Here is a 25,179-nt window from a genome sequence, read left to right as displayed (position 1 = left end):
CATTATTTATGTGACCCAAAACCTCACTGCATACTTTTACTGAACTGATGAAGATGACCACAGGACAACTGGTGATTTCTGGAGTTTCATATTAAGGGTCTGAGCCCTACAGTGCAAGTAATTACTATGACTTTTAATTCAGACTGCATTCAAGATCTATCAAAAACAGGACATGATACTAATGTATACTCTTTTGTCTAAATTAAAGTACCTCTTTTAACTAAATATCATTTAGAAATACACTTTTTAATCTGAGAAAATAAAAGCTATCTTCATTAGTAAAACAAAAATAGTTTTCTCAAGACTTACTTCTTTGAGATTTCCATGGATTAGAATCTAAATTTGCTAATGTGATGTAAGCATCACAAAGTGCTTCCATGTCTCTAACCATAGGAGCTCTTCTTTTCCTTACGATATTCATTATAGTGCTAGCAGCTTCCATTCTGTCCTAAAAAATAAAACAACAAAACAATGGAAAACAACCACCAGATCTTGTAAACTACACTTTTTAATATTAAAGATGCATCATAACCTGCAATTAAGTACAATTGAGATATGTCCTGTGAAAACAGAGCCAACTGCAGCAATGGACAGCCCTTTGTGACATGACCTGAAATAATTATAAAAAAACCATTCTGTGCTAATTCTAACACTCTGTCTAATCTGAGATAATGAGTAACGTAAGATATTATTGGTGATGGAGAGGGAGCAAGCCTGTCCAGGCAAAGGGCAAAAGACATGCAAAAATTCTTCAGAGAAAAAGGACAGGCAGATGTGTTAGGTGTTTTAGGTGTTCTTCCACCATCTGCCTGCTTCTGTTATTGCATCCCCACTGAAGAAAAAAATCTTGTACACAAAAAACAGAAACCTGGGCATGCATTCCTTCTGTGTCTGGCTCTGAGAGACTTAGTTTAGCATAGTCCCACTCATGAAGGGGGGATCAAAGGACTACAGATGTGAGAGAAAGGCAAAAAAAAGCCACATAAAAAAGTGGTGAAAAAATGCATCAGTGCAGGGGGTAAGAGGACACTGACAACCATGTCAGGCCTACAATGATGGAGGAAAGAAGGGGCAATACTTTAGATGTGGGATGATTCCAAAGACAGGTTACACAAAAATTAAGCAACAACATTAGTATGAAACCACAGTTCAGTAACGATTATCAGCATGGCTTTTAACACATCAAGGATCAAAAAGATATCCTGCACAAGGCGAATTGCTTAGATGGAACACATTACCAATGAAAGTAAAAAACATATCCAATTCAGTATGTAATTTCAACAATAAAGCCACTCAAGACTTTCTTGCATCTAAAATGTCCTTTACAGAATGATACATCAGGAACTTTTATCACAAGAGTCTGCAATAATCAGGGTTATTTGTGGCACAAAACATTAACCTTATTTTGTTCAAGCCTGTAATGATTTATTTCAATAATAATGACCTATGTATGCACAAAAGGGGGGGGGGTTTAATTATTAAAAGTACTGTTTCCCTCCTACTGCTCCTTAACAGAAGTCTACTAATGAGCTCTATAGTAAAATATGCCTTTACATAGTGGGTTTTTTCATTTTGTAACAAAATTAAAGGATTGAATGTGATTAATAGAATTGAAGTTTTTGTAGTCACCACATCAAGCTGGGAGATCTCTTTTGGTGCATTTTTAGTTAAATTATTTCTTCTTATTGCATCTGATTTTGTGAGGAGTTCATCTTTGTTAGCATTAGCCAAAGCTAATATTATAAACAAAGTATGATGTGGATGATCCAGTGAAATTCGAGACATTAGCTGCCAAGAAAAGAAAAAGATCCCATTATTGAAAACAGTACAGAAGGAAAAAAAACAATACTTAATTAACATTATTAATTCTTTTGAACTTCTAAGGTTCCTAAGACAAAGTAAAAGGTAATACTTAGAAAGCATTTCCATAACTGAACAAACATTCAAAGTAGATTTCTATAGCTGCATAAAACTACTCTTATATTACAAGAAAATCAATTAAGTTCACTTTTTAAGTTAAGAAATAAGTTCTCTTCCCCCACCATACTGACTTGGCATCACTCATTTTTAATACACCCTTATCACCTACATAACTTGTTTAGCTATAACTGCTTAGAGGAAGGTGGACATTGTTTAAAAGTAGGCACTACCAAGCCCATCAAGATATCTTTAGATACGAAAAGTAAAAATTACATTATTCAGAACTTCATGAAATCCTAAACCACCCATCGTCTTAGTTCCCATCCGAGCAGCCAGCTGGTACATCAGAGGCAAGAACTTGTATGAAGGAATCTTCTGTGCATTTTTCTGTAGCAGAGAAAACTCAGTTAGACAGCTAAAAAAAATGGAATCATAAAAGATACTTCTTTTAAATTAAGAAAAATCACAGCTGTGTGATCAAGCAGCAATTCAGTATATCTGAGTATACAGGGGCCAATATCCTGGCCTGTGTCTCCTAAATGCTGGAAGTCCTTTATAAAAGTACTACTTTCTATTCTATCTCTCATGGCTTTTCACCTAGAAGTATATATAATATGAACAAGAATAATGTACCTAAGGATGCAGAAGTAGATTCCAAGGTAAGTGAAGAACAAGTTGACCACATGGAATATGTTTAATCATACAAACTTATAAAATTAAAATGCTAATTTAATTAAAATGCATTGAGAACTACAGGTCTCACTGATGAAAAACTAATTGAAAAGCAGTGACAACTGAAAAACGTGAGTTTTTGGGAAAAGTTAAGGAGCTATGTAATTCATCTTCTAGAAATACAGGAGAAGGAGAAGAAAGACGGATATTTATTTGTCAAAGCATTAGGGAAAAAATGGTGCAAAACATATACCGTCATCATTTCGTTGACTCTATCAACTCCAGAATTTTCAAGCCACAGGGAACAGAGTCGGAATATCCACATATCATGTTCTTCTCCACTTAGTAAACAGCTGATGTAGTTCTCCACTGCTTTACACAAGAAACGTTTACGGTCCTCGGTCAGGGCTTGTATTGCCCCTTCATCCAGCTCAAGTTCTCGCTGAACCTTCACTGTGTATCTACATGAACAGATGTCATGTTTAAACAAATTATTTAATGAACTTACAGCCAGGCCTTCCCTAGGTCTCTCACTAATTTAACATTTTTTAAATTGTGCTTTATATACAAGCACAGTAAAATAAACAACTAAGAAACTGTATTGTGGGAGTTACTCCCTTGCTGTATGTGCCCACAGACCCACTGCTCTAAGTAAACTTCCTGTCTTCTGTCTTCTTGATTTAATCCCAGTATTGGTATAAATGTGAATATCCAGTACAGATCATTTGTGTAAAGACTTCAGTTGACAGCAGCTGAAGTTCATCCTTTTCTGCTCAGTTGCAGTTGTTCTTACTAAATCCTTAAGAATTCTGTATCAAAATTAATTCTACTCTCTCACTAAATGTGTAAATAGAGAAAATCCCAACTCATTTATTTACACTATGTAACATTTTTTGTCATATAAACTGAATAGATCCAGGGAATAAACATGAATTACAGGCCATGATCATCCACTCTGTGTCCTTGGCTTAGTTTTGGCTCACGCTGTCCATCACACACCTAGACCATGTCCAGGCACAGCTGAGAAACCACTCACAACAAGAACTATGGATTTGGCAACTGCTTTGTGGAGAAGAGAAAAGGCAGCTGTAGAGATATGACTCAAGCTGTACCTGTTGCCCAGAGAGTAGAGCTGGAGCCTGTGACAGCTCCCTAGTATCCAGTCTCCACTTGAATGCTCACCTGTTGGTCTGAACTCTCCGCTCCCTGATAAGACCGACCTCCTCCTTGGCCTTCCTCAGCAGAGCCTGCTTATTTTCAAACTCTGATGATTTCATGTAATTCTCAATTCGCTGGTACTGATTATCAGAGAAACGAGCCAAGGAGAGGAAAGCCTTCATCTTTCCTTTCTTCAGCTCATCACTGCTGTCTCCACTGTGGCTTGCAGCAATTTCCACAGCCTAAAGGAGAAATTACAACAATGGTAAGATCAATAATCAGATAAATAGCGTTGCATAACACTTGATGAAACTCTATTATCACAGAAAAACAGGCAGGAAGGGACATGGGGAGCTCATCTTTTTCAACTCCCTCCTTGCTCTGACAGGGTCATCTGCTTGAACAGATTATTTAATATTGCCTGTGATGGAATAAATATGCATACAAAATAAACATAACAGACTAAATATATATTTCTCCAAGTGAATTTAATCTTTGAGAAACATTTTGGTGCAAACAGTCAAAAAAGATTATCCTGTATGAAACAGCTTTAATAGCCATACAGGAATTTTCCACGGTTATCTATAATTTACAGTAATGAGGCAAGAAGTTCTAAAATAGTCTTACAGCCTCGTATCACAAGATGGTGAGAAAAAATGGAAGTCAGTCCAAAAAGTGCCAAAAGTAAAGGAAATTATATATGAAAGTAATTGATTCAAATCATCAGAGTGAAGAAAGCATATAGATAATAACAGAGAAAGGCAACTATGTTGAGTTTCACAAATTAGTGTGAAATAAAGAAATGCAGAGTGTACAAATATTAATACAAACATCTCTATTGCTGGCTAAGGGTTTAAAAAAAATTACAGTACTTTGGAACACTAGAACAAGAAGTTACAGCATTTCAGGGATGACTTTATCACTGTCCTACAACTCCCTGAAAGGAGGCTGTAGCCAGGTGGCGAGGTCAGGCTCTTCTCCCAAGTAACAAGTGGTAGAACAAGAGGACATAACCTGAACCTTAAGCTACACCAGGGGGGACTCAGGTTGGACATTAGGAAGAATTTCTTCACAGAAATGGTAATCAGACACTGGAGTGGGCTGCCCATGGAGGTGTTGGAGTCACCATCCCTGGAGGTGTTTAAGGAAAGACCGCACGTGGCACTCAGTGCTGTGGTCTGGTTGACATGGCAGCATTGGGTCACAGGCTGGACTCCATGATCTCAGAGGTGTTTCCCAACCTAACTGATTCTGTGAAATACAATGGCCATACTGAAAACCTGGTGAGTGAAAAATCTGTCCCGAGAAGAAGTAGGAACAGGAAAGGGAAACTAGGCTAGTAGTTGTAATCACTGCACTTCTCAGTCAATAAAAGATGTTTCACTGTGATTTCTACAAAGCCATATTCTGAACATTTAACAAAGGTACAGTGTTACACAATACAATGTCAAACCATTTTATATAAGAAACAATATTTTCAATACAGAAAAATAAAGACTGCACTGAAAAAATCTACTAGACATTTTAAAACTGTATTTTAACACTGCATTTTCTCAAAGACTACATTTCAAAGATTGGATGCACCTTTTCTAAGTACTTCTGCATGATGACCGTAGGGTTTTCCAAGCATGTTTCTGCTAACCAGGTTCCGCAGAGCCTCAGGCACTCTGTATACATCAATTTCAGGTGAGGATTATTCTCAACCTTTGAAAAAGCAAGTTTTGGGAAAAAAAAATAAAGAGAGGGAAGCATCAAACAAAGACATCTTTTATATATGAGGCACAAAATTTCTAAAGCTTTTAAACCTTGAATATAATTCAATCACTGAGGCTTATTACACATAATGCATCTACAGAGTAATTTTCCATACACATCTACAGTAGTCAATAACCTTAAATCACATTCAAATTCTATCTAACGCTAAAGGAAAGTGCACGTTTTAAAATACCTGATAGTTTGAACTACCAAAAGCAGAATAAACCAATGACAAAATGTAATACATTTTTTTAAATTCACAGAATGTTTTCAGAATTGTCTTTTTTAATATCCCCATTTAGTCTGAAGTACTACAGACAATTCCATTGGTAAGTCAGAAACCACAATAACCATCTGTGATCATCAAATTCTTCAGACAGATTTCTACATGGAAACTTGATTAAAAGTATTTTGAGAAGATGATGGAGCAGGTTTCCAAAGGACTTTTGTCCAGACTGGATGTTCAGCTTTAACTGTAGAGTAGGATAAGTTTCCAAAATACTTCTAATACAGGGTACATATTAAAGACCATGTGACCAAGATGGCAACATTGACTGTGAAAGAGGTATGTGAACATCATAGGCTGTGAAAACAAATTCTCCTTACATGGACAGGGTAAATTTTTGGAGGTCCTCATCAACTGATTGATGGAGAGATTACAAAAATCGAAAGAACAGCAACTCTTGATTTCGCCCTGGCATGTACAGAGAACTTGGCCCAAAACAATCTAGCTTTTCTGAAGTGTGATATTCTTTAAGAACATACATGGATTCATGTTTGGACCATGGGTTCCAAAAGATTCAAAGCAAATGTCTTATCCTCCAGAAATTCTCAAAGAACACCATCACAGGTAAATGCAAAGGTATGGACATAAAGGCATTTTTGCCACAGTGGTACACAAAATAAAGTTCTAGTCAAGTATTTGTAGACTATGTTTTAACAAACATGATACTGAGGAATCTGTAAAGGCTGGATTGATGGGTCAAGGTCAACTGTATGAGGTTCAACAAGGTAAGTGCCATGTCACAGCAACCCCAGGCAGTGTCCGGGAAGATGCCTGGCAGAAAAGAACCTGGGAGTGCTGGTCAACAGTCACTAAGCATGATCCAGGGTGTGGCCAAGAAGGCCATTGTCATCCTGGCCTGGATCAGCAGTGGTGTGGGCAGCAGGAGCAGGGCAGTGACCATCCCCCTGTGCTGGGCACTGCTGAGGCCACAGCTCCAATCCTGTGCTCAGTTCTGGGCCCCTCACTGCAAGGAAGACATTGAGGGGCTGGAGCGTGTCCAGAGAAGGGCAACGGAGCTGGGGAAGGGTCTGGAGCACAAGTCCTGTGAGGAGCAGCTGAGGGAGCTGGGGGTGTTCAGCCTGGAGAAAAGGAGGCTCAGGGGGGACCTCATCACTCTACAGCTGCCTGAAAGGAGGGGGCAGCTGGGGGGGGTGGTCTGTTCTCTCAGGCTACGAGTGATAGGTGAAGAGGATACAGCCTCAAATTGCACCAGGGGAGGTTTAGATTAGATATTCGGAAAAACATCTTCACTACAAGAATTGTCAAGCATTGGAACAGGCTGCAAAAGGAAGCGCTGGAGTTACCATCCCTATTTGAAAGACATGTACATGTGGTGCTTATGGAAATGGTTTAGTGGTGGACTATGAATAACAAATTCTTACACTTGCCACTCTTACAAGACTCACTTTGAAAACCCCTAACAAGATTTGCTAACACAGATTTTTTTGCTTTCAGACATTTAGAGAGTACAAACCAGATTCAGTAATACTGCAGACAGGCTTTTTATTTTCTTCTACAGGAAAATTTCTGAAAGTGAATTTAGGATCTTAAATAATATAATTCCCATAAATTTACACATTATGTAACACATACCTGAAACCAATCTGCATCTAATTTTTTAATCATAGTTTTAAGTATATTCAGCGCTATACTCTCTTCCTTTTTAGCCCAGAAAACCTGAGCTTCTTCAAGTTGCCATTCAGAAACTCCATTTCCATTTGGACTGTGCTGTTTGATTTGAAACATAGCTCTTTCTGGAAGCTGAAATTGAAAAAATAATAATGAACAATTCTTTTAAAATTTCTGTATCTCACAACAAGTTTTGTTTTTAGATTCTGTCTCCATTTTCTTTATTTGTGAAGCATAGTCTGCCCATCTAATGCTAAGAATTTATTTGCAGCAAAGATATGAAGTTATTTTTAATACACTCACAGAAAATTCCTGATTTGCAACAAAAATAGACTGGAATCTAACCTCACAAACTCTAAAATAAAGTATATCTTTGTTTAATATTTTAAACTGGAGGCAGAGAAATTCTGTAATCAGTACCTACTGAATTAATGGATTTGTAGCTTAGCAATTATTATTCCATTATTACATTCATTACATACATTATTACAGATCACAGAAAAATAATTTTAAAGATGTCACCACCATATGCTAATTCTTTTGCATGCTGATATCTTCACACAGATCACTGGTAAAGAAGCAAGCTTACTACTTGGTATCATTATGACAGCACAAGGAGCAAATGACATTTTTAACAAACCTGAGGGTCTTATAGGACACTCAGTACAGCTGAGCAGGCATGAGACAAAAATATCTGAAATCATTCTCCAAACAGCTTCAGAGACACTGCGTAAAGTTACTCTGCAAATTCATGAAATCAAAGATTTCAATTGATTTAATTTGGTTGATTTAATGAATCAATCAAATCAGCTGTTCTACCGATTTCATCACTATTCATAAAAAGAGTTAGAGCCTTCCTGAAATCCAAGTTTAATTTAGTTTCGCATATGTGATTTAGCTGAAGCTATTTTCTGAAAAGATCCTTGGAAGATACTGTTAACTCTGTAAATTCTTGTGGTGTTACTCATCCAGATGCATCAGCCGGAACAAGTCAAGCCTGACTCTGGACCATAAATGCATCAGCAACTGAAAAAACCACTGATACTGCAAATCCTAATAAGTCATTCACTGAAAGAGATTGTACCACAGTGCAATGGTGTTTTGAAAGTATGAAACTTTGAAGATAACACTAAATACAGAGATGCAATGAAGTTCTTTCTGCAGTTTTATTCTGGAATACTACAACATATGATGCAGGTTAAAGCTGGATAAAACTGCAGCAAAATGAGAAACAGACCTAGAAGAGCATTCTTGACTAAAAATGTCATTTTTGTATTATCAATCTCATTCAGTGGCTTACACTTATGAACAGAATTCAAAAAACATGCCCAGAAATACAATTTATTAATAAATTCTACATAATTTAAGTCTCAGATTGATTTATTGAACAAACTTAGAATACAGTTAATCATTAGTACTGTTAAAAAATGAAGTTCTTTTATAAACTAAAAAAAACCTAAACGTCTGTTTCTGATATTTCTTGAAATTTGTTACCTGAGTATTTTTAGCAGTTCTTGCCAATCTAGAAAGCTCCACTAGATGTTTGGTCAGGAGGTCTTTAATACACTCTCTTTTGGTATTTTCACTCTCCTTTTCAAGCAAGATTTCCAAAACTACAGTGCGCAGAGCCATGACAGGTTCCTGGAAATGGAAGTCACTGTCTTTGAGAAGCTGGGACTGCCTCTGCCATTTCAAATAAACATCATTCAGTTGTTGAGTAGTAACAGATCTGCAATTGTTCCCAAAAGAAAAACACTTGTTATTAATTCTCACTAAGTATCAGCGAAATGCAGGATGAGTAAAAAGTATTTAGGAACAATATTGATGGTAATAGAGGTCCATGAAGAAAATTATTTAAACTGAAACAGCTTTCAGGAAAGCTACGGAAGTCATTACAGAAATGGAAAACATTTTTACAAAAGAAACCAGAAGAGGAGGACTCAGTTACTTGAGTAAACCAGAAGCTAGGAGATATGACTGCTACCCTGGAGTATAAGGGAACTCAATATAAAGGAAAGAAAACAATTATTTAAAACAAAGTATTGGCATGATATCAAATAACTCAAACTAGACTGTGAATTTAAGCTAGTCTGGAAATAAAGAGAATCTAAAATTGTCTTCATGTAGTAAAGCTAAAATCCTTATCATTTTCAATATGAAGTTCGAGATGTTGATGAATAAAATCTGTTGAGGTCATATTAAGTTTTGTGCTATGTTTGATTACTAAAACTCCTGAAAACTGAGGAAGTGGTGTGAATCAATCTTAAGAAATCACCTGGAGAACAGCAGACCTGCATTTTCCAACTCTCCAATTAGCTGTAGTCTGCAAAGGGTTGGATATAATGAATAAACAGACTCAAGACTTCCATTGCACAGCTCTTCTACTTCCTTCACTCTGTGTATTTAACAGAAAAATAGTAGATCATTATTATTTAATAACAGTAAGTAATTCCAAATATCCATAACATAGTTTCCATACAGTGAACAGAATTTAAACAGACAAATTCTTCAGTCTAGAGTTACTTTGTATTACCATTAAAATTTAAAAAAAATTAAGTTTGTCAATAAATGAAAACACAGTAATCACATAGAGACTCCAAAATCTATGTGATAGCTCAGCTAAAAAAGAGCACTGGAATCCACTTAAGAGGTCCACAAAGTAAGGGATGTGTACAGGAAACGTATCTTCAACTAGTACACAAATTACATATGCACAGATGACAAACTGAAGTTAGGAAACTTAGAGCTGCAGTCTGGAAGTAGTTTTTATTCTATGCACGAGTCTTTATTTGAGCCCATAACAGTCTTTCATACATAACCTGTGACTACAAACACACAAATTGTCTCCATCTCTCTCTCTTTAACATCACAGTATTTGCATACAATTTGTTACCTGGCATCTTTAAGACTGTCATGGAAAGCAGAGAATTCCTTATCTCGTAAAGACTGAAGAGCATCATACAATGATTCATGGTACCCTGGACTTTCTGCTTCATCTCTACCAAATAAAACAAAAGGTAACATAAAATGAAAACAGTATTTTTCTACAAAGAAGTCAATTTTGTCTTTGTGACAAATATTTTCAGTTGTACATTTTCTGCAGTTGGATACGTTACTGTTCTGCATTACAAAAACAATCATGTGATACTTTACATTTTTAAATTAATGTAGCGTTTAATAAATTCAAGTTGTTCTTGAATCTTGTTCTAGCTCATCTATACGAAGTTTGTTCTGATTGTGGCATGGCATGTGCCCTTCAGCAGGCTGTTTGTGAAGTTCTCCAGGTGTGTCTAAACAATGATCTTAAGACTGTCCAGGAGAAAAATTCTCCTGACCACTAAAAATTGATGTAGAAGAAGTTACTGAAGATCACATTGTGTGACTTTTTTTTTTTTTGCTTTGGCCAAAACATAGTCTATCTATTCTGTATTCCTCCTAAATTGTGCAACGGTGCAGCTGTAATAAGGAAGGACAGAGTTCATTCTAGATCCCTGTCAGTCATATCAAGTAACTGCTGCCAGGCATCCATCAGGATCCTCTCTCCTGGACATTACTCCTTATGAGGGAGTAGCCATGAATCAATACTGGTGTTGGCTTATCCAGGACCTGATAACCTCTTGTGGCCTACTGAGTAGTATTTTCCCTATTTTCTAGAAATAAGATACTAAAAGATATCTATCCCTCTCTTGTACTTAAGATACAACTACTATATGAGTCAAAAATGAAAAATTTCAGTTTAGCGTTACGAACAATCAAAAAGAAGAATCACCTGTGTACAATTTCCCAGGAAAACAAAAAGTGGTGAAAAACACTGCTTTTTAATTCAATGATTAAGATGAATTAGGTGACCTGCTTCACAGAAACTATATCCTAACCTTATCTTTTTTTGGTTGGATCTGACCCTACTGCCTTTTGCTTAAAGAACTAGCAAAAAGATAAGGTGGTTTACTTGACACAAGAGATGTGGCTCCACTGCATATTCCTCCATGCTGCTTGGTAGCGTATTTCCTGGAGTTCTGCACACCACTCAGTGTTTTCATGTTCCAGCCCTTTTAAGTACATGGAAAGAGTGTGGCAAAGCCCAAAATTCTGCAAAGCCTGCAATTAAGGAAATTACTCAAAATTGATCTTCCTCATTTATTAAACTGAACTGGTATTTTTTAAGGGCTTTGTTTTACTTTTGGAAACAAAGAACCCTTTGCAGAAAAGACAGGATCATAACTATTTCTAAACCGTACACATAAAATTAAAACTTTTTAGTAAGACTACCAATCACATTATTGATAACTGCAGCTCTAGGAAAATGGTTTTATTACTACTGTGGATAGCATTTTTTGAAAAAAAATTTCACACTGTGCTTCAAATTAACTATCAGCTCACATTTCTCCATTCCATCATTACTGGGTGGTAAGTTCTTAATGAACTCATTCTCCTAATGAGGATTTGAAAAGATTTCCTATAACTCCTATCTGTTTGAAGGCCATAATGTCTTTATAATTGTAACCAATTAATCAGATTGCATGTCAAGACACTATGAAGAACAAACACAACAGAATTTTAACAGCAAAATTAAATAATTCGTGGTAAGAAATTAAAAGTACCATAGGAAAATTAAATTAGGAGAAACACATATACCTCTGTGCTACATTATTATAGTACAGGTATAACCATTTTTATTCTAAAAAGGCAATGCATTTTTAATGGTTCAAAATAACATTAATTCTTTTTATCTACTGTATCAGAAAAACCACGGTTTCATAATGGAGAGGTTTAAAGGAGACAACAAAAATAACCAATTACATTACTTTCTATATCCTGTCATTTTATGAGCTGGCCAAAATATGGAATAACGTTGAATATACTTATTTTTAAGTATTTCACAAAATTCATTTCCCATGATGGGGATTATGTGTGAGTGACAAGAGGACTAAGAACCTTAATGTTTTTCAGAACAAATACTGACTTGTCTTAGTTTGGATGCCTATGACAATGGGTTAGACTTAATGAACAAAGACATCACTTTACAAAGAGATCCTAAAAAAATTTTGGACTCACTACAAATGACTCAATATGATGAATACCACTTCTTACACTCATTTCCTCTTATAAAATAGTATTACCTCTATTATTCCTGCCTGGCGAGTAGATGGAGACAGGCTTGTCTCAAGGTCATATGTTACAAGGGCTTTCTCCCATACTGCTTCATGTTCATATGTTCTTATCCTGTTGTAAGTGAAAAAGAAGTTTTCAATTTAAATTCCTTACCAGTAAATGAAAGCAATGCCTTTAAAGAAGATAAGAACATGAATAAATTATACCGTGCCAATGGCTGTAACATTCTTCCTCCTCCACAGCCATAAAGACTGTCAGGTTCTCCAATGCTTCTGTAGATGTCCATGAGAAGGTCCTAGAACATGCACCACAAAACAAAGAACTGCTTTTCTGGAACCAGCTCAAGTTAGTTTTACATAAACCATATCAGTTTATAAATGTTTTTACAGGTAACTTCATTGCTTAACTTTCCTTTATGCAGTATCTGAGCCCGCTATCATGACAGGGAAAAAAAGTTATTCAGTCTAGTAGCCAAACTCTTCAGGCCTACTTTCAATGCTAATTTATTTTTAAAAGATCTAGAACTGGGCCTTAAGTGGGCTACCTGAAAAGCAAAAGGCAATAGTACTGAATAAGCATCAGACACACCAGCTAAGCAATGCATCTTAAAAATTACACAAGCACAGTTCAGAATAATGAACTATGGAAAGAACAAGAGAGAGTAGACAAGGCTACTGGATCAGATTTGATATATCTAATGAACCCGAGGGAGGTAACACTACTTTGGTTTTGATAATTACAACTTCTACATCACTTGCTGATTTGTAATGAATATCTATCTGTGACAAAACAAACTGAAAAATATTTGGCTGGCTACCACCCTGAAGTTGGTTCTTTTGGGAAACAAAGCCTGATGTGATTTAAAACTGGCCAGTTAGTTAGTGTTTCAGGTGAAAAAATACTCAATTTAATTTGTTTGGAAGGTAACTGAGCTCACTTTGAATTAAAGTATGAGGAGAACTTTAAAACACATTTTTTGAATTCAACAAGATCTACCCTCAGCTCAGATGAAATGCACTGTTAATTTGAATTATACGAAAAGTTTTGCATTCAGATTAGGAAGCACACACAAGTACCTGTAAACTTAGGCCAGTTTCTTCTTTACTTTTTTCATTCAAAGTAGAAATAGGTGTTCCTTGACTTTCCTCTTCAAATGTTAAACTCTTAGCTGCTTTAAAAGAAGATCTGAAAGAAATGTTTCACTATGAAATTTCATATAGAGAACTAAAGTAATTCTGAGATAACACTCAAGAAATAAGGGCCACAAACAAGAAATGCAAGACTGTCATATCCCCAGGTTATTCAGTATGGCTCTTCATCAGAAAAGGGAAGTAATCAGTTGAGCTGGGAATATCAACATCAAGGGATTTTAACACCAAGGTTTTTTTTGGAGAACCCCCCTACACACACCTTGTAAATTCTAATATTTTATTAAATCAAATTGCTTTTGTGAATGCCTGAAGCGTTCTTTCCTCTGTGGAAGAATAAAAGCAATTAGTTAATGTATGTACATACAACCAAACTTTTGTTATATTTTCACTACCTTACAGTGATTTGTCACAAAATTTAAACTAGTTCCATATTTTGATCTTGCTAGACCAGAAAACAAAGATAATTGTCTGTCATGGAAGAAAGCTCCTACAAGGATCATTTAGCTCTATTCATACAATTCTGGTCATCATTCTGCGGGTTTCTTTCTCCTCTTGATTAACTTCCAGCTGCAATTTAACTAACAGTACTAACAAATGCTTCTGATCACAAGTCAACATGATGCTATTTTGAGGCTTGGATCACATTCAAGGACTGGAAATAATTTCCATGTCCATATACACACCTATGGAGTCTTTTTAAAGCTTCCTTGAATTTTCAAAAACTAAAACCAAAACACTGGCTGGACTCACAAAACATGATCCATTTTACCAGAAATGTCAGGAAACAGCACTCCTCCTACCTTTTTTGCTGCTTGTCCCTATTTATCTTGTCTGCATAGATTTCTGCATAGAGCAAGGCTGTGAAATGAGCAGCACAAGACTGTGCTGCTATAGCAACCTCCAGATAATTCAGATCTAGCCAGAAGCTGTCGTCAAAAACTGTACCTGAAACAGATCTGATTAAATAAAGACTTTAATACTGCTGTAACAGACTTTTCCTCTAACATTAAACAAAATAAATCCAGTATTAACTATAAAGCTTTCCAAAGGCTAACTTAATCTTAGTCCCTGGAAAACCCATACCACAAGAAGCGTATCAGGCAAAGGGTTTTAGAGAACTCCTTCAGCATAGTTAGGGTAGCCATATCACCTCTGTAACAAATGCAAGGTCACTACTACCATTTTACTTTTGATCAACATGTTCTCTACCATGTTATTTTTCTTTAATCTACAGCACTAACAGGTCTTTGAATGTCACAATTAAATTAAAGCAACATTTTGAAAAGCTTGAATTCACCTTTTTTGTCTTCTCAAGTAATCAACAACAGCAAGCATGGCTCGTCGAGATACTTTATCCAAACTTCTAAAATTATGGGTTTCTTGCTCTGGGATGTGTATTTCAAAGGGAAGAATATAATGAACTTTTGTCATAACATATCCATTTACAAAATGAAAAGATCTATTTTGCAGTCAAGAAAATAACTAAAAACTTCCTTGAATTGCATTTCCGAAATTAGATTAATAGCTTCCCACAGAATGTATTTCTTCTCCTTACATGATGTTATTGACATCATAGTAGTTTATGCATACACTTTTATGAAATTATCTTTGTATTATTAGTTTATGGATTCTATTTTTTCTTACAAAATTCAGAGATGAACTAATATGATTGTAAAAAGCTCTGTAACAGACCTCTCCCATGAGGCTTCCACCATACAAGTTATTCCAAAGTCACAGAAATACTTCTTATTAAATTACTTGATTGCAGATTTTAGAGTGTGTATAGTGACACAAAACCCCCTACTTTCCACACACAGGCACATACTTTCAAAGAATCTATGTTTCCATGTGTTACTTCTGGATTAAAATAAAAACCAGATGGCTACAGGTTATGTTCTGTTGATTGGATTAATAACTTATTCTTTACACTGGCCATTTTTGACTTGCCAGTTACAAGAAGCAAGAAATAGGGAGCACACAAGCAAAGGTTTGACCACTAATGCATTACAGTTAAGATGCAGAAGCAGCAAGTTCCCCTAAACAAAGCAAAAGCCTGGGCAAAAGCATTTGGGCAATTTTTGTGATTCAACAAACAGAAATAAACCTGTTCAGAAGCATTTAACTCTTCCATGTCTAACTGCTTTTTTTGTTGAAGTTTGGATCCGGGTGGACTGGAATGAAATTTATCTACGTTTTCTAGGAAGAACTTTCTCCTGGTTTTCAGAGGGCAACAGTTTCCACTTGAAGAAAATGCTAGTTTCACACCAGATAATTACAATTTTTGCTTCAAATACTATGTTCTATGATTCCAATTTTGGAATTAACGTATCTTTGTTCTGTTGGCTCCTGCACCTCCAGTTTATCTGTAAACGATCACTCATACAATGAGCTGCATGCCCCTTCATGTTTGGTTTTTCGATTTTGTTTTCTGTTACCAGGTCAGTTTTTTAACTGGAGAACTCATTTAAAGCTTCTATATGTATTTCCTTTATTTTTTTTTTTGCACTTATTGCCTCAGTAAGTACCTCTTGCATAGAATTCTTTATGGAAAGAATTTTTATAGAAAAGGTGATTAGATATTGAAATGGGCTGCCCAGGGTGCTGGGGGAGTCACCTTCCCTGGAGGTGTTTGAGGAAAGGGTGGACATGGAACTCAGTGCCATGGTGTAGTTGACGTGGTGGTGTTCAGCCACAGGTGGGACTTTATGATCTCAGATGTTTTCTCCAAACTAAGTGATTGTGGTTCTGTGAATCACAGTGTTTGAAGGGGCTCCATCATTTGCTCACTGGTACCACTGAGTTCAATAATAAACTAACTAAAATAAACTGCAAGTTTATCAAACTTGGGAAAATCCTTTCATACTTTTCATAGAATATTTTGGGTTGTTCTGTACATCTCAGCATAAATTTGTGAGTTGTAGAAAGAACTTGTTACTTGACCTAAAAAATGTGAAAGAATACTGTTCTGGTCTTTCAGTCCAGTCTAGTCAGCATCCACAAAAAGTACCTTAAATACACTTAGTATCATTAGGGTTATTTACACCACTCTCAGTAAAAACTGCAATACTAAGGGCTCCTATTACTCACTAGCAACCTGAACCTTGCATGATTTCCCTGCAAAGAGATTGCAAGACATTGTACAGACTCGTTACTTTGGTGATTTGTCACTGAAGAAGGGAGCTCGAAGATAGAGCACAGTAGCTACTGCCCCTTAAGTTACTGTATTTATTTCAGCTCCTGAAAAAAAGTTCATGCACCATTCCCACTGTTTAACAACAAAGATTTTCCTTTTACACAGATTTCTGCTAACTTTTACCATAATCTAATTGGAAAGGACATGAATAGTTTGATTAAACGGTGCTTTTCTTTAAAATGAACTTACTGCCTTTCTCATACTCTGCTGCAGTTCTTTTGGTTCCAACTTCCTTTTATTTTGCTAGAATGGAACAGGTCTTCTGAATGTACAGGAAGACCATTATCAATATTAGGTAGTAGTTAAAGCAAAGGTTAGTCTTCTCCAAGGGGAAAATTCAGGTCAAAACTGCTTTTTATTGCTCTTGTTTGAGTAAGAGAGGGCTTTAACTGCCAATCAGTCCTTTTAAAGACAGTCCATGACCCAGTCTTGCAGCACCTGACACTGGATAACATCTAAATTCAGCAAGTACTAAACCTTACCCTTGGGAAACTTCTTGGGTGCTGCCAATGAACAGCTTCAAAATCACTGGTATCTTCATCAAAGAAGATCAGTTTGGCAGAAGCTTCTAAATTCTGCCTGCCCACAAGTGCACATCACACATTTGATATCGGAACATAGTTTTTTCAAAACAAGAATTTCTCTTTAAGCTGAAACAAAAATATTATGGCATTACCTGGATCAGAATTTGGAGTAGATCTACTAGATGAGGCAAATTTGCAACAGGCTGTAAAAAACTTCTGGATATGAAGTGACAAAAGATTTCTCCAGGATTCATCTAAGTCATGAAGAAGGATATCATGAATCAGGTACGGAAGCAAAGCTTGGCACAAGTCTGTTTTCACCTAGAAAACAATAATGCACAGCAGCTGCTAAGAAAGAAATGCTTTTTAGTTGTCTTTCTCAGGTTACAGCCAAACTCACAATTGCCCATACAAATACGTAATGCTTGAGGAAGAACACACAAACTACTCAACAGGGCTGTGCTAGCATTCACTTAAAGCAGCAGTATAAAGTTCACCTATGTTTGCAATGATCTCTCCAATCCTGTATTTTGAGAATATATTTTATGAGTACCTGCAATATATGATCACAAAGGCCCTGAATTATTTAACAGCAGAAATTACTTCTTGCTATCAAGATGAGCAATCGTATGTTTTGTGCATCACAGCACACATAACAAGTACAAATGTATGATTTAGCTCACCTCACACAGTGGCTTCATTAACTGCAGAACTTCATTTTTCACACCTCCACTGTCCAGTACTGAACAAGTTAGGTGCTTGATCCAGGTCTCATGACTTTCTCCCAGGGGAATCCACAGGTTTGTGTCATCCAATTTTTCTAAAGGAGCCTCCCTATCATTAGCAGATACAACAAGAAACTGCAGGGAAAACATACATATTGCAAATATGAAAAAATTTGGTGGCATTTTAAAAAGCCATACTGCAATGCACACATTAAAACATATTAACTATTACTGGTCCTTCAGTTGATTAACAATATAAATTTTGTTCCTGCAAATGTAAAGTTTTCCAAAAAAATCTGAAAGCATTAAAAATAAAATTTTACTGGTGACATCAACAAGGTCACATTAGGCATCACATTTAATTTACAAATAAAAAGACTGAAAATTAGGAAATGTCTGATTTATGGTTAACTATGTACTTTTTCCTGGCTTATTTTCCACAATTTTTTGCATCAAGTAACACTGGAATGCTGAGAAAGAATGTATCACATTATTGATTATGAAATCAAAAATCTGTCCATATGAAAGTGCAGAGATTTCTAACGTCAAATTAGTAATTTCCTATGTGAAGGGAAAGCTACAACTTGTGAAAGAGAAGCAAGAAACAGAAGTACAATAGCAATATTGACACCAAATCTGTCATTTATCAAAGCCTATCTCAATCATATTTTCAAATTCACTTTTTAAAAAAAGATATGTATTCCTTTTTCCTCTACTACCTATGCCATGTATATAAGGTTTATGAGAAGTACCTTTTTCCTAGATGTTCTGAAAGGCTGTAGATAGAGTAACATGGGATCAGCTTTACTTTTATAAACTTCCCAAAATTCATTGCCAGACTCGGTGGCTAATATGTTTTTCAAACAGGAAACAGCAGCAGCTCTAACGTCAATACTGAAAAAAGAACGTACACAACATTGCTATTATTAATTTCACTCAGATATTTGATTTTCAAAATCACCTTTGTAAGTACACAAGATGAGTAATTCCACAATCAATGGTGCCATTGCATATTTTATTATAAAACAAAGCCTGAGTATTCACTCCACAGCACTGCTATCCTCTACAGCACAGAGGAGACTCTCTGGCTTGTATCCTACTACCTAACTTACATCCTGCTACTAATTTTCCTAGAATTTCTAGGAAACATTTAAGATTGACTGGGTAAATAATCTGAGCCTTGGAGAAGCACATGGCTGGACACTAAGAAGTCCAACCCTTCTAATACTTTCAGAGAGTTACTCTGAGGTGATCTGAACAACACAAAACTTAATAGCTCCTATTTTGCTTTTGAGTTAACTAAATAACTAAGTACACTCACCAATTATCTGTTAAAGCAGTGTTTATCTGAATTAACATTATGAAGACACACTGAAGTTTTCTATCTTCAAGTAAATCTGCTGCTCTGGAATCCAGTGCATGTTCAGCACGCTGAAGAGCTGTGGTGGAGAAATCCATGGGACCTATTTCTCCCAAGCAACTTCCAACAGCCTCTGCAAATGCATGTAATTTTATAGTCTTTCTGCAGTCTTATGCACACTAAAACAAGGTCTCACCTTATTTTTAAAACTGAGACTGCTATGGGATAAAAAGTAGCAAACATTTATAAATTAACATTTAAGGAGCTTTATGATTAAAATCACACGTGAACAAATTTTGCAGCTTAAGACTCATAAATACTACAGTTAGGCTTTTAAACTCAATTTTCTAGGAGTGCCTATGGCTCTGGATTTTCCATCTTATATCAGATATGTATTTTATGTTTGCTTCTGCTAGAAACTGGCAAAAGCAAAAAGTCAGAATCACTAATTTTCAAACCCTAAAGGGTATGGTAAATACAAACAGTAGCCTGTGTGAACCCAAACAGTAGACTGCAAACTCAGTAAGAATTAATCTACATTTTACATATAAATGTGCATAAATGTGTCCCCCATTTGCTTTCCAGACAAAGTATTTTATTAAAACATGCAACTATTGAAAAAGGATAAAATACAGCAAAACAAAACTGACCTTGGAAATATTTTTTAACAAGGGATGTTAAACGCTCATCAAAAAGAAGACAAAATCTATTTCCCTGCTCTTCCCTTCATATTCTGTGTTGGTGTGTAGAAGTGGGAAGCACAGTGGGAAGTAACACAGAGAACAACCACAGTTTCAGTCTGGGGTTTCCAGTGACAGCCATAATTTGCCTGTGGGACTAATTAACTTACCCAGCACTGCTTTTTCTCCTGTGTGGTTAACTGCCATCTTGGACAGCTGCAGTAAGCTCACCACCAGTTTCACTACTACAGAATCTTCTGGCTTTTCTATCATTCAGAAAGAAAAACAGATGCCAAGCATGTCAGTATATTTAGAAGGATTATTAGAAGAAAACATTGCTTCAGTGTCTTTTACCTACAAATATCAATATGCATTATTAATGTTGAAGCAAGATGGTATTAAACAGTACATCAGCTAAATTACTGATTTTTCCTATTAATCATGGCTTGGAAAAATGTCTGAGCATTTGAATAAGCCAACGAATCACCCAAACTAGAATGCATCAATGCTATTATTTTTCAGTGTTTTGATGCAAAAGTTATAATTAAATACATGAAATATTAGCATAAGTTGGTGTAAGAACGCTATTTGAAATAGTGAAGTCATACTATGTGGCTCCACTGACAAACCTTAAGCTAATGTCACCGTTCTATTCTAAATCTGAACCCAAAAAATACCTCAAAATTAGGCTTTCTGCCAGGAATTTATAAGAATTTGATTAGCTTTCAGTTGCCAATCTAACTTTGCCAAATAACAAACTCGCAAGATGGGTATTTCCTTATGTATTTGCTCTCTGCCTGATGTCTTTTTTAAAAATAAACATTCCAAACAAAATGGTCTAAGATAAAAGATGATGATTTGTCAGTGTAAGGAAAATTAAAAAAACCCAAGAAAGCAGTAATTAAAAAAAAAAGTAATAATTGGAGGAAAAACCTGGAATCAGACTTTATGCTTGTTGACATCTATAGAAAAATGAATACATAGGATAATAAACTTGTAAGTGCTTAAAATAATTTTATTATAAGGCAAAAGCCCTATCAAGCTTGCCAGCCCATTTCCAGCAAAGCAAGAGAAAACACCTCTCAAGTTTTGCCTGAGCACATCTTCATACCTAATAATCTCTATAAAGTATGTCCAACTCCTTTTAAGGTCAGTTATGTTGTTAATCTACACACTAAGTAGTAGTAAGTGCCATGGTGAATATGTTTTGAAAAAATTACATGGTTTCTCTTGTACAACTGCTCCCAGATTATTTAATCTCTCTTTGTACTCTGACAGAAGTGGCAACTACTCCCTACTATGCTTCATCATTCCATTCACCAGTATCTATTCCTATTCAAACTCTCTTCCAATCTCACAAGGCTCTCCTCTGATTGAAGTTGCTCCACACAAGCTTGTTGCCCTTTCACTAACTCTGTTCAGAGAAAGTTACTTGTAAAATCATGAATGATATACAGGATTTGGGACCAAAATGCACTTGCACCGTGGCCTTATATCTGGCATTACAATTCTTATCCAAATTTTACTTTGCACTTGTTTATAATTAATCACACCATCTCTTTTCATCTTCCTGTCATGCACACAAGCTGACGAAGACTTGATGTAGAGAAGAAAAGTGAAATGGTCAGGCACAATTATCTGAAAACCAAACTAGGAAGGAACTGAGTCTGGACTGAGGGCTGAAACACAGTCCTGGGAAATGTCAAAATTCAACTAAATCCTACTATTTATTCTGAGTTTTACTTTTTAACATGCCTTTAATAAAACTGAAGCTTCTTTTCATTTAAAAGAGTAGGGAGATTCACGTACAAGAAAATGCACTAAGCAACCACAAATCAATATACTTCTACATTATCCTGGTCACTCACAGTCATACATGACCCATATCAGAAGCTTAAAGGATATTTTATCCTCTCTGCCCTGCAATTATTTATTTATTTATAATGCACTATATATTATATAACTCATCTATTTATTTATATTGAACTTTGATACGGATATTTTTGATGTTGCATGAATCATAACTGTCAATCTACTCTACAGGTCAAATTATAATATGATTACATTGTTAAACATACAAAAAGGAAAACATTCCATGTCAAATTAGAATAGAGTACATCACTAAACACCTAAAACCAGGTAGAAAAGAAATACAACACAATCAGATATCAGTACCCTGGAAAACTTTCAGCAGATCCTTCATCTGATCTTTATATTGTTCCAACTTTTTGCGTAAATCATACAGTCCTTCGAGCCGTGTTAAGGGCAGTGAATCACAAACCCCAACTGAGAGAAAGTGATTAATTTCCTGCAAAACAACAGTGTATTAAGCACATATAGCATGCAAATAAAGGCTTCCGGTAGAGAAGTGGCTATCAGCAAGTTCACAATGTGGATACAAAGTAAAAATGGAGACCTACAAGTATCTCTGTGGCTGAAACTGGCAATAAAAAGAATTCACATGTCTCATTTAAACTTAAACTATAGTTAGAAAATTATTCTCCTGTGGAAAGTTTGCATTACAAACAACACTATGCCTGAGATATATTTTAAAATGTAATTACCTCCAAAAGAGAATATGGTCCTTTACTGTATTTTATTTTCTGCTGAGTTGCTCGCAAATCTTTAAAAGCTGGGTATTCAGGAAAAGGATCTAAGCACTTGATTGCTTGGTACAGACTTTCATTATCCTTATTATCTATCACCAGGTACTTCAACAAGCTTAGCACCTGAACATAAAAAGTAAATGAAAAACCAAAAAAGACAGAGGAATATTTTTGAGCCATATTTCTTATTCAGGTAATAAAGCTTGTATTTCTCTAAGTTTCATTAACTAGTAAGATAATTTATTTACACTGTTAAAAGTTGTAAGATGTTTAGAGGCTTGGGGAAATCACAGATATATTCTAAAATGGTAAAGCATTTTTGCTCTTCCTCCTCCCAAACAGAAATCAAAGCTTTTACTATCCCAGCCTGTAGTTTTGTTCTGTCTTCTTGATAAAGCTGATTTCAAATGCTGAAAATATAATCTCTATGATGTTCACGATGATTTAACAACACACTGCACCCAAGCAGTTCTGGTGTTATTAGGACTTCACTGTTCTCACTAAAATGCTGGTAATTTGGAATTTAGACAAATGCCTATATATCATACCATACTACCCAAATAACTGAATTCTGGCAGAATTTGTAGAACAACGTATCTACAACTTGAATAAATGCCAAAGAGGTACCATACTTTCTTTGGAAAAACATTTCTTTTATGCTTTTCTTAAAAATGTAACTAGATATTCAATCCAAGCACCTTTGAGGTGCTTTAAATCTAAATGATGAGGATTTTATTTGAAGACCTGTATTTACCTGAAAATTATCAACTACCATCCATTCAATGCTAGAAGAAAAAGTAAAAAAGAAGAAACTGGAAAGTGATCACTAGAGGGTGGGCATCCCTACAGGAGTATGATATGAGAAGGTTTCACATTTGACATCAGTTCCAATTCAGAGAAATTTCTGTCCTCCCCACTTTGTTCCTTTGTCCAGGGATACCCAGAGAGGTAGCCTTTGCAGATGTGCATGTGCAACTGTTCACACAGACATGAAGCTCTGAAACAAGATTGCCAGGTTATTTTCAGCTTGGTCAGTGGACAGTGTAGGGCTACAGTGCAACCATGCAGATGCCTGTGGTACAATGGAATCAGATTAAACCAGAAGGCAACATGAGGACTGAAGTGCAACAGGCACACTCTTCTCACCTACAGCTACTAACTGCAAGCCTCTGAACCCTCTCATATTTTCACCCCCAGCAGAAAGCACATAAAAAGCAATACCAGAGGGGAAACAATGCTTGTCACACAACAGAAACAGCTTTCTTTCCTTTTAAAGACCTAAGTGCTACATTTAATTTTAATGATCATTTATTAAATAAATAGCTGAACAACTGACATCTATTCTCTGCACACATTTCCTCTTTGTCTTTTAGATACCTTCTTGCACCAAAGGGCTTCATCATATTTCCCATTAAATCACAGTTTTTTAAGGAACAGCTTAGCTACTTGATGTGCTATTTGGCAAAAACAGTAGTACCTGAACTGAAATCGCATTTATTAAATGCATAGTATTACATCCAAAATAATAGTTTTTATATAAATCTCCAAAGCATAGGAAAAACTAATTAAAACTGAACATGAGTATAGATAGAGCCTTAAGAACAGTGAACATGAACTGGAAAACTAACAGGTAAGGAATAAACAGCATCACAAAACTACCTGTTCCTGAACCTGAGACTGGTCCATGGCAAGAGGTATCAGGGTTCCAACAATAACATGAAGGTGGGCCTCCAGGGCATCACTGCAACATGTAACTGCTGTGTGGCACACATCATGAAGAAGATCACAGCAGAGGGAAAAGCTACGCACGGATATGTCTCTGACTATGATGGGTCTGTCAGAGGAAACAAAGTGAAATTAAAGAAATACAAACTGTCACTGTCTCAAGTATCAGCATTTTATACATCAAGGAATAATAAGGGAAAAGTAAAAGAAAATCAGGACGAATTGATTCTAAACTTTAAAATTTATCAACTCCATGAATTTGCTCTAAAGACTAAGCACAGGAGAAACAGACAAACTGAAACACGGTGAATTTGACTGATCACTATAGAAAATGGCATAAAATCTTGTTAAAAAATATATACCAAAGAGAAAAAAAATGTCTAAAAGGGTTTTAGATTATTATTTGTCAGGACAATCTTGACAGAAGCAGAACAAAATGGCAAACATGCTCTCTGAATCCACCTCTATCTAAAATTACCATTAGTTTAAAAAAAATTTAGGTTACACAGGAGATTATCTGGTCCAGCTTCCTCTCTGAAGCAGGATCAGCTTCAAATTTAGATCAGGTTCTCAGGGTTTTGTTGAGGTGAATTCTGAGGTCCCTCTGCAAGGAAGCGTTGCTGTCCAGTGGATCAGTGGCCCCCGCCCCAGTTCAGCATCCAGCAGAACAGTAATGCCATAAT

General features: G+C 35.9%; 1 protein-coding gene across 1 annotated transcript in view; it reads right to left on the bottom strand.

Moving 5' to 3' along the window:
* Window positions 1–25,179, bottom strand: part of ATM (ATM serine/threonine kinase) — a 53,802-nt gene that overhangs the window by 9,415 nt on the left and 19,208 nt on the right. Inside the window, 24 exon segments of the mRNA XM_062487580.1 lie at window positions 310–448; window positions 1,630–1,788; window positions 2,194–2,307; window positions 2,846–3,053; window positions 3,775–3,992; window positions 5,335–5,448; window positions 7,385–7,552; window positions 8,915–9,149; window positions 9,696–9,815; window positions 10,314–10,418; window positions 11,370–11,518; window positions 12,541–12,643; window positions 12,739–12,827; window positions 13,609–13,700; window positions 14,470–14,639; window positions 14,981–15,068; window positions 17,553–17,721; window positions 18,084–18,260; window positions 18,878–19,019; window positions 19,447–19,618; window positions 20,336–20,431; window positions 22,341–22,473; window positions 22,730–22,894; window positions 24,431–24,605. Of these exon segments, the coding sequence (XP_062343564.1) occupies window positions 310–448; window positions 1,630–1,788; window positions 2,194–2,307; window positions 2,846–3,053; window positions 3,775–3,992; window positions 5,335–5,448; window positions 7,385–7,552; window positions 8,915–9,149; window positions 9,696–9,815; window positions 10,314–10,418; window positions 11,370–11,518; window positions 12,541–12,643; window positions 12,739–12,827; window positions 13,609–13,700; window positions 14,470–14,639; window positions 14,981–15,068; window positions 17,553–17,721; window positions 18,084–18,260; window positions 18,878–19,019; window positions 19,447–19,618; window positions 20,336–20,431; window positions 22,341–22,473; window positions 22,730–22,894; window positions 24,431–24,605 (3,500 nt within the window).

The sequence above is a fragment of the Cinclus cinclus genome, chromosome 2, assembly GCF_963662255.1.
Source record: "Cinclus cinclus chromosome 2, bCinCin1.1, whole genome shotgun sequence".
Taxonomy (NCBI): domain Eukaryota; kingdom Metazoa; phylum Chordata; class Aves; order Passeriformes; family Cinclidae; genus Cinclus; species Cinclus cinclus.
This window is presented reverse-complemented; position numbering and strand designations above follow the sequence as displayed.